Source organism: Diabrotica virgifera, chromosome 2, assembly GCF_917563875.1.
Source record: "Diabrotica virgifera virgifera chromosome 2, PGI_DIABVI_V3a".
Lineage (NCBI taxonomy): Eukaryota > Metazoa > Arthropoda > Insecta > Coleoptera > Chrysomelidae > Diabrotica > Diabrotica virgifera.
In genome coordinates, this window is record NC_065444.1 from 215,376,968 (window position 1) to 215,390,342 (window position 13,375).

The 13,375-nt window shown below is 35.2% G+C and overlaps 1 protein-coding gene across 1 annotated transcript in view; it reads right to left on the minus strand.

Moving 5' to 3' along the window:
* Nucleotides 1–246: 246 nt before the first annotated feature.
* Nucleotides 247–13,375, minus strand: part of LOC126880921 (thrombospondin type-1 domain-containing protein 4-like) — a 727,288-nt gene continuing 714,159 nt past the window's right edge. The window contains exon 7 of the mRNA XM_050644997.1: nt 247–360. Coding sequence (XP_050500954.1) covers nt 247–360 — 114 coding nt within the window. The remainder of the gene's footprint in view (nt 361–13,375) is intronic.

Genomic DNA, 13,375 nt, shown 5'->3' on the forward strand with positions numbered 1-13,375 from the left:
GTGATATATTGTTTATTTTTGATATTGTTTCTACCGATTTTACCATAATTTTTAAACGGGACTCTAGTGTCCCAGTAGTCTTTTATACCGGGTCGAATTTATCCCATTCGTATTGTTTGGTTGCGGACTTACTATGGCACGTAGACGGTTTCTAACGCAAAAAGAGCTTCAAGAAGACATTGAAAACCTCTCAAATATTTCAGAAAATGAATTCGAGGAAGTATCTTATACTGCTTCAGAGTCTGACTAAGTACCTAGTGACGATTCTACCTCAGATACTCCCGACCATGTGGATGTAAACATCAATGCTTCCGACGAAGAAAATTCGGAAATATCTGAAGATGAACTAGTTAGGCCGTACTAAAAGCATAGAATAGTATAATTTTATAATATACTATACTCTAATATACTATACTATACTATAATACATATTGCACTTTCGTTTAGAACTTTTTAACCAGAAATAATTTTCTAAGGCACGTCGAATAATATATTGCTTATACTATTTTAGTGATTTTAAAACGGTACTTCCATTTACTACTGAAGAACCTTATTTTTGAGGTCTCAAAATTCTCACGTTTTGAGTACAAACTCACACCCCTTAACAAATACGAAAGTACGCCACTGACAAGAGTCGAAATCGGTAAAAACAAATCGAAAAAAATTTAAAAAGCTCAAGTCCAAAAGCACAAACTTTATATTGCCCTCCCATGCATATACAAAACTCTCACCCCTTAAAAATACGCAAATACGCCACTGACAGGGTCGAAATCGGCAAAATCGAATTGCAAAAAATTCAAAAATATTAAGTCTAAAAGTGCAAACCTCCTATTGCCCTCCCACGCGTATCCTGAACTCGCACCTCTTAAAAATACGAAAGTACGCCCTTGACAGGATTGAACTCGGCACAAACAAAATTTGGAAAAAATTTAAAAAGCCTAAACTTCATATTGCCCTCCCACATCTATACAAAACTCGCACCACTGAAAATATACGAAAGTACGCCCCTAACAGGTTGAAATTGGCTCAAAAAATTATCAAAAAATTTAAAAGCTTATATCCAAAAGCAGAAACCGCATATTGCCCCCCACACCTTTACAAAACTCGCACCCCTTAAAAATACAAAAGTACGCCCCTGACAGGGTTAAAACCGGCACAAAAATCCTTAAAAATTTAAAAAGGTTATATCCAAAAGCACATACCTCATATTGCCACCCCCCATGTCTATACAAAACTCGCACCCGTTTAAAAATTACGAAAGTACGCCAGGGGCAGGGTCAAAATTAGCACAAACAAATCGAAATAAATTCAAAAAGCTTTAGTCCAAAAGCACAAACCTCATATTGCCTCCATTCAAAAGCTTATATCCAAAAGCACACACCTCATATTGCCCCCCACACCTATACAAAACTCGCACCCCTTCAAAAATTCGAAAGTGCGCCCCTGACAGGATTTAAATAGGCAAGAAAAAATCGCAAAAAAATCAAAAAGCTTAAATTCAAAAACACAAAGCTTATTTTGTGTTTTTTTTTTAATTTCAGCCCTATGCAAAATTCGCACCCCTTAAAAAATCCAAAACGACGCCACTGACAGGGTTAAAACCAGCACGAAAAATTCGCAACAAATTCAAAAAGCTTGTGCCAAAGCACAAAACTATTTCGTGAGTTTTTTGAAAATTTTACACCACTGCAAAATTCACACCCTAAAACACCCGAAGCGACGCCACTGACAGGGTTAAAATCGACACGAAAAATTCACAAATAATTCAAAAAGCTTAAGTCCAAAAGCACCAACCCCATTTTGTGGTTTTGTTGAAAATGTCCCCATTCCCCCCTTTTTCTCCCCATGGATACGTCACTGATATAAACTTGGTTTTTCAAATCCACATCAAACCATTAACAACGATAAAAGTTTGGCCAAAATGGAAGCCATATTGGCGGAGCTATGTCATTTTTTCTGTTTTGTTTTATTTGTTTTATTTTTAATTTTTTTTTTTTGACATTTCCTATCAAAAATTGAAAATTTCGATAAACGTATATTTTTCGCCTCGTCGATGCGCAAATTTTGATGCCTCGCGCGATTCGAAACGTTTCGCCATAAGTTGACAAAGTTGATGAAAATGTTGACCCCATTTGGTAGCCACCCCCACCCTTACCTTAGGGATCGGAACGTGGTTCTTAGTTGCCTGGCACATAAAAACTGTGAAATACAGTAAAACCTCCCATATCCGGATCAATGTGGCGACACACCAATCCGGATATGAAAAAATCCGGATATCAAGACCACTTCTGTGACCACTTCTTTTATAGTCTCTGAAGCGTTTTCTCCTTCATACATTCCAGTAATCAACGCCGTCAATAACTTTCGTCGATAGACACGTTTTATAGATTCTATAATATATTATTTTGCCATCTTTTAGTTCTTTTAGGTCGGGATGAGAGTGTGCGTTGTCCAACAGCAGGACTGCCTTTCTCGGTAGATCCGGACGGCATCTCGGTAGCCTTTGGCGTCCAGGTTGTACTGTATTTTGGCCATCTCTAAAATTTTGCAAACATTTAAAAACTTCGGGTACTTCGAGGGGTGAGTTCGTCATTTTTGGCCATTTCGTAAAAATTCCCCCTTTGCGAATTTTTTTGTGCAGCCCCTGTTTGAGCTAGCGGTTCCAGTCAAAAAGCACAGTTATTCCTAACGCTTAGCGTCAAAACGCGCTAAAATTGTTTCGCGTTCGACCAACACACCCCCACCCCTATGAAAAACTCGCTCCCCTTAAAAAAAAGAAAGTACGCCTCTGACATGTTCGAAGTTGACACGAAAAAATCGCAAAAAATTCAGAAAGCTTAACCAAAAGCACCACATTCTTCGTTTAAAAGCACCCGATTTACGTCCATCTGAAAGTTTTTTCCCCTTTTTTGCCATTTTTTTCAATTTTTTCCTGCAACCCGCAAGTTTGCGATTTTTTTGTGACGCCCCTGTTCAAGCTAGCGCACTCCGGTCAAAAGTGACACTAATTCCTAACTCTTGGCTTTAAAACGCGCTCAAATTTTTTCGCCCTTGGCAATCGCACCCCCTCCCCTAAGCAAGACTCGTGCCCCTTAAAAAATCGGAAAGCATGCCTTTGACCGAATCGAAATCCGCACCAAAAGTCATCAAACAATTTAAAAAGCTTAACTCAAAAGGCACAAATCTCCAAGCCTCTTACTTCCGAAGCTACAAAACGCCCCAATTTGAATTATGTATATTATAGATAGAAGATAGAAAGTACGCCCCTGACAGGATTGAAATCGGCACGAAAAAATCTCTAATAATTCAAAAAGCTCAAGTATAAAAGTACAATGCTCGTGATGTGTTTGTTTGTTAAATTTAAGCCCTATGCCAAACTCGCACCCCTTAAAAAAAACCGAAACCACGCCACCGACAGGGTTAAAATCGACACAAAAAATCGCCAGAAATTCAAGAAGCTTAAGTATAAAAGCACAAACTTCATATTGCCATCCCCACACCTATTAAAAACTCGCACCCTTTAAATAATACGAAAGTACGCCCATGGCAAAGTTGAAATCGGTACAAAAATTCTCCAAAATTTTTTAAAAGCTTAAGTCCGGAAGCCGAATCTTTGTATTGCTACTTACACACCTATACAAAACCCTCACCCCTTAAAAAATCCGAAACGACGCCACTGACAGGGTTAAAACCGGCACGAAAAATCCGCAAAAAATTCAAAAAGCTTGTCCAAAAGCTCAAATCTCATTTTGTGTTTTTTTTTAATTTCACGCATATGCAAAATTCGCACCCCTAAAAAAATCCGCAACCACGCCACTGACAGAATTAAAATTGGCACGAAAAATTCGCAAACAATTCAAAAATCGTAAGTCCAAAAGCATCTATCTGATTTTGAAGTTTTGTTGAAAATATCGCCATTTTCCCCCTTTTTTTCGCCATGGATGCGCCACTAATTGAAACTTGGTTTTTCGAATCCGCTACATCAAACCATTTACAACAATAAAAGAATGACCAAAATCGCAGCTATGAGGGCGGAGCTATGTCATTTCTTCTGTTTTTTTTATTTTTTTTAATTTTTAATTTTTTTTGACATTTCCCATCAAAAATTCAAAATTTCAAAAAACGTATATTTTTCGTCTGGTCGATGCGCAAGTTTTGATGTCTCGCGAGATTCGATACGTTTCGCCATAAGGGTGCTACTGGGCCCTGAACTCAAAAAGTTGACCTCATTTTAGTAGCCACCCTCACCCTTACCGTAGGGGTTGGAAAAAAAATCGAAGTTTTGTGGAGTATGGGAACTGTGGGATATTTGGGCTATTGCGGAAATTTTACAAAAGTTTGAAAACTCTGGGTACACGAGGGACGACATTGTCATTTTTGGCCATTTCATCTAAATTTCCCCTTTGCAAATTTTTTGTGCCGCCCCTGTTCGATCTATCGGCTCCAGTCGAAAATCACACTTATTCCTAACGCTTAGCGTCAAAACACGCTAAAATTGTATCGCGTTTAACCAACCCACCCCCAACCCCTATGAAAAACTCGCTCCCCTTAAAAAAAAGGAAAGTACGCTCCTGGGAGGGATAAACATTCAACTAAAAAATCGCAAAAAATTAAGAATGTTTAAGTCCAAAAGCACAACATTCTTCTCTGAAAAGCATCCGATTTACGTCCATCTGAAATTTTTTTTCAACTTTTTTGCCCTTTTTTTCAATTTTTTCCTTCAACCCGCAAGTTGGCGATTTTTTTGTGACGCCCCTGTTCGAGCTAGTATCCCCGGGTCAAAAGTTACACTTATTCCTAACCCTTAGCTTTAAAACCCAATGAAATTTTTTCGCCTTCGACAATCGCACTCCTAAGCAAAACTCGTACCCCTTAAAAAATCTGAAAGCACGCCCCTGACCGAATCGAAGTCCCCACCAAAAATCATAAAAAAATTCAAAAAGCTTAACCCAAAAAGCGCAAATCTCCAAGCCTCGTACTTCCGGAGCTACAAAAACACCCCAATTGAAATTATGATATATGGAATGGATGGATGGAATGGAATGGAATGGCATGGCAACACTGTGACGCACAGACATAAGATTCAGCTGTGCGTTACATAGGGTGCACTAATAGCCAAGATGTCCCAATTTTTTTACAGTGTATAGTCGTAGAATCAGCTCCCTTATATCTCTTACTCACGATCTTTCATTTTGTCTCATCTTTTACGCTCACAAAATATGTGGAGTTTCACCAAAAAAGCTATTCTTCCCATCCTCGGTCACTCCAAAGCGCCACATTCTTTATAGGCTGCTAAACTACAGCAAAATAGAAATAAATACAAAAATACACATACCTAAACACAAAGTTAAAAGTTTAAGACAGGAAAAATGCCCTCATTCCCAGAATTCAAAAACTTGTTTTTGATCAAAATAACTTGTTATGATGCATTATAATGACAATTTTGAGTCACTACTATTAAAATATTATTTTTTCCATTGATATTTTACAATAAAAAAATGCAAATTTGTTTAAATAAATATCAAATCGCTATAAAATTTTCGTGAACCCCCACTTGCCACTTGTAAACCCCCATTTTTATTTCACGCCAACGTAGACCCTCGTTGAGTCCCTCGTGTACCCCTGGGGATCCACCTGGACCACTTTGGGAATCACTGCTCTATACTATACTCAGCAAATTCTTTATTGTTCTTACGATACAAGAGAGAAGGAAAAGAGAAAAAACAACATGGTAATTAGCAAATAAAACATTAGTTATTAAGACAAAAAATGAATTTACGAATCTGTGATCTCATGGTGTTACAAATTGAGATCGAGATTACCAAACAAAAAAAAATGAAAGAAAAGTTCTACATAACAATAAATTATACCTTGTGTTACAATCATTGTCCTGGTTCTTCTTGGTCCAAGGCGCGATTTCACTTCACTAGTCACTTTATAAATGATTGATACAGCAACAGTACATATTTGATGAAACCATAGTTCATAAGAAAATTTATAGAAAAATTCAGCATTGTCTAAATAAATTACCACTTAGGTACTCGAACAAAAATATTTAAAAAAAGAATCTTGTTATCTAGTTCATTAACAGGAACAAGAAATACTAGCAAACTTTAGGCTTAAACTGGAATGTCGATCTAGTAATATCAAAAGAAAACTTCCTAACTTCTGCTTAATTCCTGGATCTGACTGCATGTAAAAAAAAATAATACCAAAAGTGATAAAAAAATATCGACAATAGCCTAACAACCGCTAAAATAATTGCCGGAGTTCACGTCTCTGTCCGCCATGTGTCGCCGGGCTGAGTTCTATCAGCCGGCCGAAGAACTTGTAACTACATTTTACTTCACTGGAAACTACCTGGAACTTCACTTCATGACGACTATAACAGAACTGAACTTGAAGACGGCCCAGATGGAACTACCCTTTTTAGTTCTCCTTCAAACCTGAGTTCCCTCTTTCAAAAAAAAGAAGTTACCTCCCATTCTACCAACATCAGATCCAAAACACTCAATCAATCAAATCTCAACCAATAAGTTACAAATTACGCACCAAGGTAATCCCTTTGGCGTATACCAAAACAGCTCGACCAATCACAAAGAGACCTCAATATTTCACTCTACCCATTTTTCTCACAAAAAAAACGCTGACTTGGATGCATTCACAGCCAAGGCCCGTTCTCATGGAAAATGCTTAAGTCAGCTATAAGAACATTTGCTGGACTATATAAACACACTCAGAGTGATTTAATCTTTATAAAATAAACATAACAGCGACATCCTGGCATATTTCAGTCTCCAAAATCATTTAGCTCTTTGTCGGCGAGCTCTCATAAAGCATCACTGAGACACTCAAAGACAATCACGTCATATTCTGCATAAAGACAGACCGTTTTTCTCAGTATAGTAAATACTCGAGGCACTTATCTACGTCGAAGATAAACAAAACAATATCGGATGATCCAATTCACCGCTAAAAATCCTGAGAACAGTACGATCGACAAGATACACATCATGTGAATGGAAATAAGAATTTATCGCTGTGAGAACGAAAAGAAATCACAGATCCAATCTCACGCAAAACGCGGTCCCAACGATTATGACATATAGGGTGTAACAAAAGTGTTAGAAATGTAAACTGGATCGAAACTTCAAATAGATTTGGTACCGTTATAAGGTTAGTTCCCTTCTATGTGTTTAAAAAATAAGACTCAGCCCAATTTTAACCCACCATCCCCTTTCTTCATCATATACTTCTTTTTTGTACTCGCAACTTGTTTTAAAGTATCTGACTAATTTTGTTAATATCCACCTAAAATTTTTGCAGATCCAACATTTTTTCTAATCAATTTTTTAATTTAAATACTAATATTTCAAACTTTTTAACGATTACAAACTTAGAGAATTGTGGCTTACCATAATTGAAAAAATGATGGCACTAATAATCTTTTAAAAGAAATCTCTGCTTTGAAATACATAAATCAAAATGAAAAATTCTTTAGGTAAAATATTCTCGTCGACAAGCTTTTCATTTTAACTCTTTATTTACTTTTTAGTCGGAGATTAAAATTTTTCATCTTTATTGGCAGTACGGCAATGAGTGCAGTAATATAGGCGTGGTATGAAAGCTCATTCATCTCTATTTGTTCGAGATAAATTGGCAAAGATATAGTAAGTAATAATATAGCAGAACTTTTCATTACTGTAATAAAGTATAAAATCCAAGTTAATTGAAAAACTAATCATGTTTATTGGCGGCACTATAAAAAGAAAATAAATAGATAGTTTCATGTCAGATACCAATTAAATAAACTGTTTTCCATAAATATATGTAAATATAAAAGAAATATTCTTTTACTCGATTAAGTGATTTATTTAATGTTACTTCCTGGTATTACACATATAGGTGAATAATATACAGTGAACTCGCTCTAAATAGACACCCCTATCTGTATCTGCAGAGAAGAAATGGCGAGTTAAGTCACACAGCACTTAGGCCTATTTCATACTTTACGACTTCGGTCGTCACGACAAACGGTCGTAACGACAGTTAGTCGTACATTCCATTAGTTCAATACAGCAATGTACGGAGTACGGAGCCTTTCACACGGGACGACCACGACTAACTGTCGTGCCGTTGCTTCTCGCCTGTCGTCCATCGTCACTACAATGGACGACGGTCGTGTCGTGCCATGCTATCAGTGAACCACGGGCATAAATTAGTGCTTCTATACTTAACAACAGTTAGTCGTGTAGTACCAGTGAATCCAGTGGCACGTACATAATTGCAGTAATGTGGAATTTTTAATTGCACTGGTACAAAGTAGACCAGTGTTGTGGGACAAAACTATGGATGTGTATAAAGACAGAAATGCGACAAGGAATGCATTACGTGAAGTTTTAGTGGAGGTTAACCGTGATTTTGAAAACTTAGAGGACCAGGAGAAAACTAAGTTTGGTAAGTCGTACTTACTTTATTTTACATTTAAAGTATACTCGTAGATTACAAACCTGAATTTTTTAGTCCATTATTTTCCAACGGTATGTAAATGCAACATTTTTAATTGTATTATTTTTTTAGTGTTACTACTTGAATAACATTTTGATTGCTACATTTTATTTAAAACAGAACATAAAGTACAAATCTAATAAAATATTTTGAAATAATTATGGCATGTCATATAATAGGCATAAAGATAAAGACAAGAAGAAGAAGTATTTTGATAACGATTTCCGAAGTGGAAATCGAAACGTCAAATAAACTTAATCATAAAATAAAATGGTCGCTTATTCCCAACTAAAATAGTAAATTGCATAAGAGACCACAAGAAAATAGCTTCAGAACAATTATTATTTTTATGTTATTTAATTACAAAAGATTATAATTAGGATTTTTAGTAAAAATGCTTATTTTAAAGATATGTTGCTTATCTTTGTTTATTTTATTTCTTATGATAAACTATAGTGAAATTTCATGTTACTTGCTGTCTTAAGCAAAATTCTATTAAGTATACAGAGCTATAATAAAACTCTAATAATTCAATAAATCATAAGAATGTTAATCCCTCAGGCTTCGGAGATTAGCGGGAAAACCCATCGTTATACCTGCCATATAATAAACTAATATTTGTCTGCTAAAAGCCCAAATTTATTATATTTTTGTAAAATAGTACCGGCACATTTGTCTAAATTTAAATACGCACCAATCACATCTGCAGATGTTCAACGAACTTTTTCTACGTATAAATAATATAGTATGTATCAATAATAAATTTTTGCCCGATTCATTCTACACCCTGTGCTCTCTACCACAATACGATGAATACTGTCGTAAAGTGTGAAAGTCCGATGAGCACGACAAACGGTCGTACGACCGTTTGTCGTGACGACCAAAGTCGTAAAGTATAAAATAGGCCTTAGGCGACAATTGACCCATTGTACAGCCTCACAGGGGGCTGTCGTACTTAGCTCATTGCCCATTTCCAGAGAGGTGAACAAGTCACCAGGGGACATCTCTCTTATGCCGGCAGGTGTAGACCAGGGATCACCGAACGCATACTCTCGTATTGATTATAACTCCGGACATTCACATAGGACATGTTCGACAGATTCGTGGTCTTGTTCACACTTCCTGCATATAGTTGTGTCTACTAGCCCAAGTGCGTGAAGGTGCTTGCTTACTTGACAATCGCCAGTTAAAAAAACCAACTGTCAAGGGTTGGTTTTTTCTGATCATTCCCAAGTACTTTTCTTCTTCTCCTAAAAGTGCCTATCTTCTGGAGATGTTGGCGACCACATTGACCCATCTTATTCTATTTACGGCAGCTCGAAATAGATCAGTTGACGTTAGACCAGTCCATTTCCGAAGATTGTTTAGCCAGGATATACTTCTACGTCCAGGGTCTCTCCTGCCCTCAATATTGCCTTGTAGAATCAACTGTAGCAGTCGGTATTTTTCATTACGCATAATGTGGCCGAAGTAAGCCAATTTTCTGTTCTTTACGGTGTCAATTATTTCTTTGTCTTTTCTTATCCTCTGGAGAATAGTTATATTAGTTGTGTGGTGTATATATGAGACCCTCAACATACGTCGGTAGCACCACATTTCAAACGCCTCTAACCGTTTTATTGCATCTTCTGTCAGGCTCCAGCTTTCAACTCCGTATAGGAGGACACTAAAGACCTAATATCTTAGAATCTTTATGCGTAAATTGATACTTAAAGACAAGTTGCACAGAATTTTCCTAAAACTGTTAAAAGAGCTTCTGGCTTTTTCAATACGAGTTTTTATTTCGTAGCTATGATCACTGTTGCAGCCCACATAGCATATTTCCTGTACTCTCTCTAGGGGTGTATTGTTTACGGTAATTTGGTAATTTGTTTATTGGTAATTTTTAGTATTTGTAATATTGTTATAATATTATGTCAAAAACTATCAACTTTAGAGAAATGTCACTAAAGACCTTTTCTGTTTGGAATGATCCAAAAAACCTAAAAAAACTTTGTTCCATGCAAAAAAATAACTTTAGGAAAAAACAAATAAAAACCTTTAAAAAATTTTTGACCCACTTTTGGTCCTGGCAACATGCAAATTTGTTAAAAGGGGTCCTCTTTGAGTAAGATTGTGCAAAAAATCCGAATCGGAATATTTTTCCTAGCGGATGCGCAGTGGCTTTCTGGACTATAAATGATTGTAGAAAAATGTTGTATGTAGGGGAGAGTTGGACAAAACCGGATACCACTCCAAAAACCGTCTGTATCTTTTGCTATGTGAGAGTAGCAAATGTTTGATGCAGATTGAAATATTCTCAAATGACTTAAGTTTGATATGCCAATATCAATTTTTAAAAATATTCTTAGATTTTTAATTTTTTTTATTTTAATGAAAATATTGCAAAATACCGGGTTTTGTCCAACCGGTATGATAAAACCGGGTAGTAACTTAATTACCATGTAAAAAGACCAATGGGCAGAAAATAAAATATTTATTAAAAGTATGTGAACAAAAATCGAAAATCTATGAACAGAAGTCACAAATAAAAACTTCATCTACATCATCATAGGCACTACAGGCGTCATAAGCCCATTTGGTGGAAGACACACATTTTATCCAGCCTTCTTTCGCATTATAATTTGAAAATAGTTAATTGTAATATAGACACGCAAAATTTCTTTTTTGGTGCAGCCCTTGTTACCATGTTTTTCTTTTTTTTTTGTCCAGTACATTTAGTTTTAATTTTTTTACGACTGGAGATTTTTTTAAATTTTTCCAACTAACTTTCTTACTAGCTTCTTCAAGAGAAGAAGCCACATGTTATAGTTAACTAAAATCAAAAACCACTGCAGAAACTGGAAGTAACAACAGGTCTGATAAAATCGGGTACCCGGTTTTGTCGATTTTCGGACTACCCGGTTTTGTCAAACTCGTAAACAAGACATTAAATGTTTTTTAAATTTTTAATATTCAAAATTTTTGGCCAAATTAAAGGCAATATACTAGGTTACATGTATTAAATTTTGAAATGGTCATTAATTATTCATTAGAGGAGAAAACAGCTATAAACTTACCTTAAAAATCGAGTTTCCTGCATAAAAAAACAGGTGAGGTCTTACTGCTCCGGCACAGATGACTCAAATGAGGTAGAAATGATTACACACGACTGTTGGTGGTAAAGGGACACTAATTTTAACATTGTCTAATAGATAGCAGCAGACAGTTAGAAGAATTAAGGGATACCCGGTTTTATCAACCTACCCGGTTTTGTCCAACTCTCCCCTATTACAAGCGCAAAGTGACATTATTGCTTTCGAGTAATTACCGGTAACTCCTACTCTCAAGCAATAATGTATCACTTTTCACTCTTAATACATAAATAACGAATTATTTTAAGTTCACGTCTTAAATCAATTATTTATCAAATACACTTAGGCTATTGATTATGTTCAAAATAAGAGAGCTAAAAGGAACTACAACGTTAACGGGATTTTATTGTCTCATATAGTCAATGGACCTCTAAATTTGAAAAACCGCGAAGTGCTACCATTTAAATGGGTGCGTTTTTGACAAATGGGTGAATTAATCTCTAGGCACAGGGTGAATTAGGGTGAGTGGTATGCACTTTTGGTACCAAGTCGTCTACAGAAAAAATGTTCCAGGTTAAATTTACTATCGAAATATTACATTTTACAGTCAAAAATATTTTTATTTACAAACATATATTCAAACGAAAAGCAAATAAACAACACGAAAGAAAGTAATTTTGTTTTTGGCCCCATAACTTTTTTCCACGGGGATATAGGTATAGATATTACTTGAGCAGAAATTAACTTACATTTTTTCTCTTTAAAATGACGTTTAGTAGAAGTCTCTAGGATTTATATTTTCCGAAACAGGATTTTTCAAAATTCGCCGCTCACAGCATTTTTGGACCATTTTCCCCATTATTTCGCAAACATTGTTCTGTAACTTTTTTTACGCATTTCTAGGTATATACAATGGTACATTTATTAGAAAGAGAAGTCAATTACCTTTAAAATGGTCTATTGTATAAGGTTGCTTGACTATTTTGAAGCAAGTTCTGCTTTTTCAAGGTTTCATACTTTTAATGATTTTTTATATTTTTTATGATTATTTTTTAAATTTCTTATTATGACTTTTTTTCTTGTACAATTAGGGATATACATTGTTTAATAGAAAACAGCATATTTTCTTTACTTTAAAATGGTGTATTCCAAAAAATCTAGGACTATTTTTAAACAAGATATCCGTAGGATATCCAAGAGTATCCGTAATTTAAAAAAAATTTAAAATTTTTTATTTTTTTTTTCAATTAGAAGAATATAACTGCATATTATAATATAATTTTTAATTTCAAATATTTTTCTTACTAACACTTCTCGATATTGTGAAATATAAAGGTACTTTACTCCTGAGCAAATTCATATTTTTTAACATACCTCGTACACCATTAATAAAATTTTATATCTGATGATTGCATTTTAGGTTTCAGACTAGGCAGAGCATTTTATAAAGAATAACTTTTTTTCATAAAATTAATACTAAAAAAGTTATCCATATGGTTCCAACTATTGCATTTGTATATGTCACACTTTGAAAAAGCATACAGTCGGAAAAATGAAAGAATACCCATGAACGAACATATTATAAAACATGCTGTATTTTCCTGTCACCGTGTCACAAAGAAAATTTTCCAGGCAAGTACATGTAATAATAATTATTACATGTACTTGCTCTGGGCAATTTTTTGTATGACACGGTGACAGGAAAATACAGCGTGTTTTATATGTTCGTTCATGTGTATTATTTCATTTTTCCTACTGTATCTTGTTTAAAAATAGCCCTAGAATTTTTTACA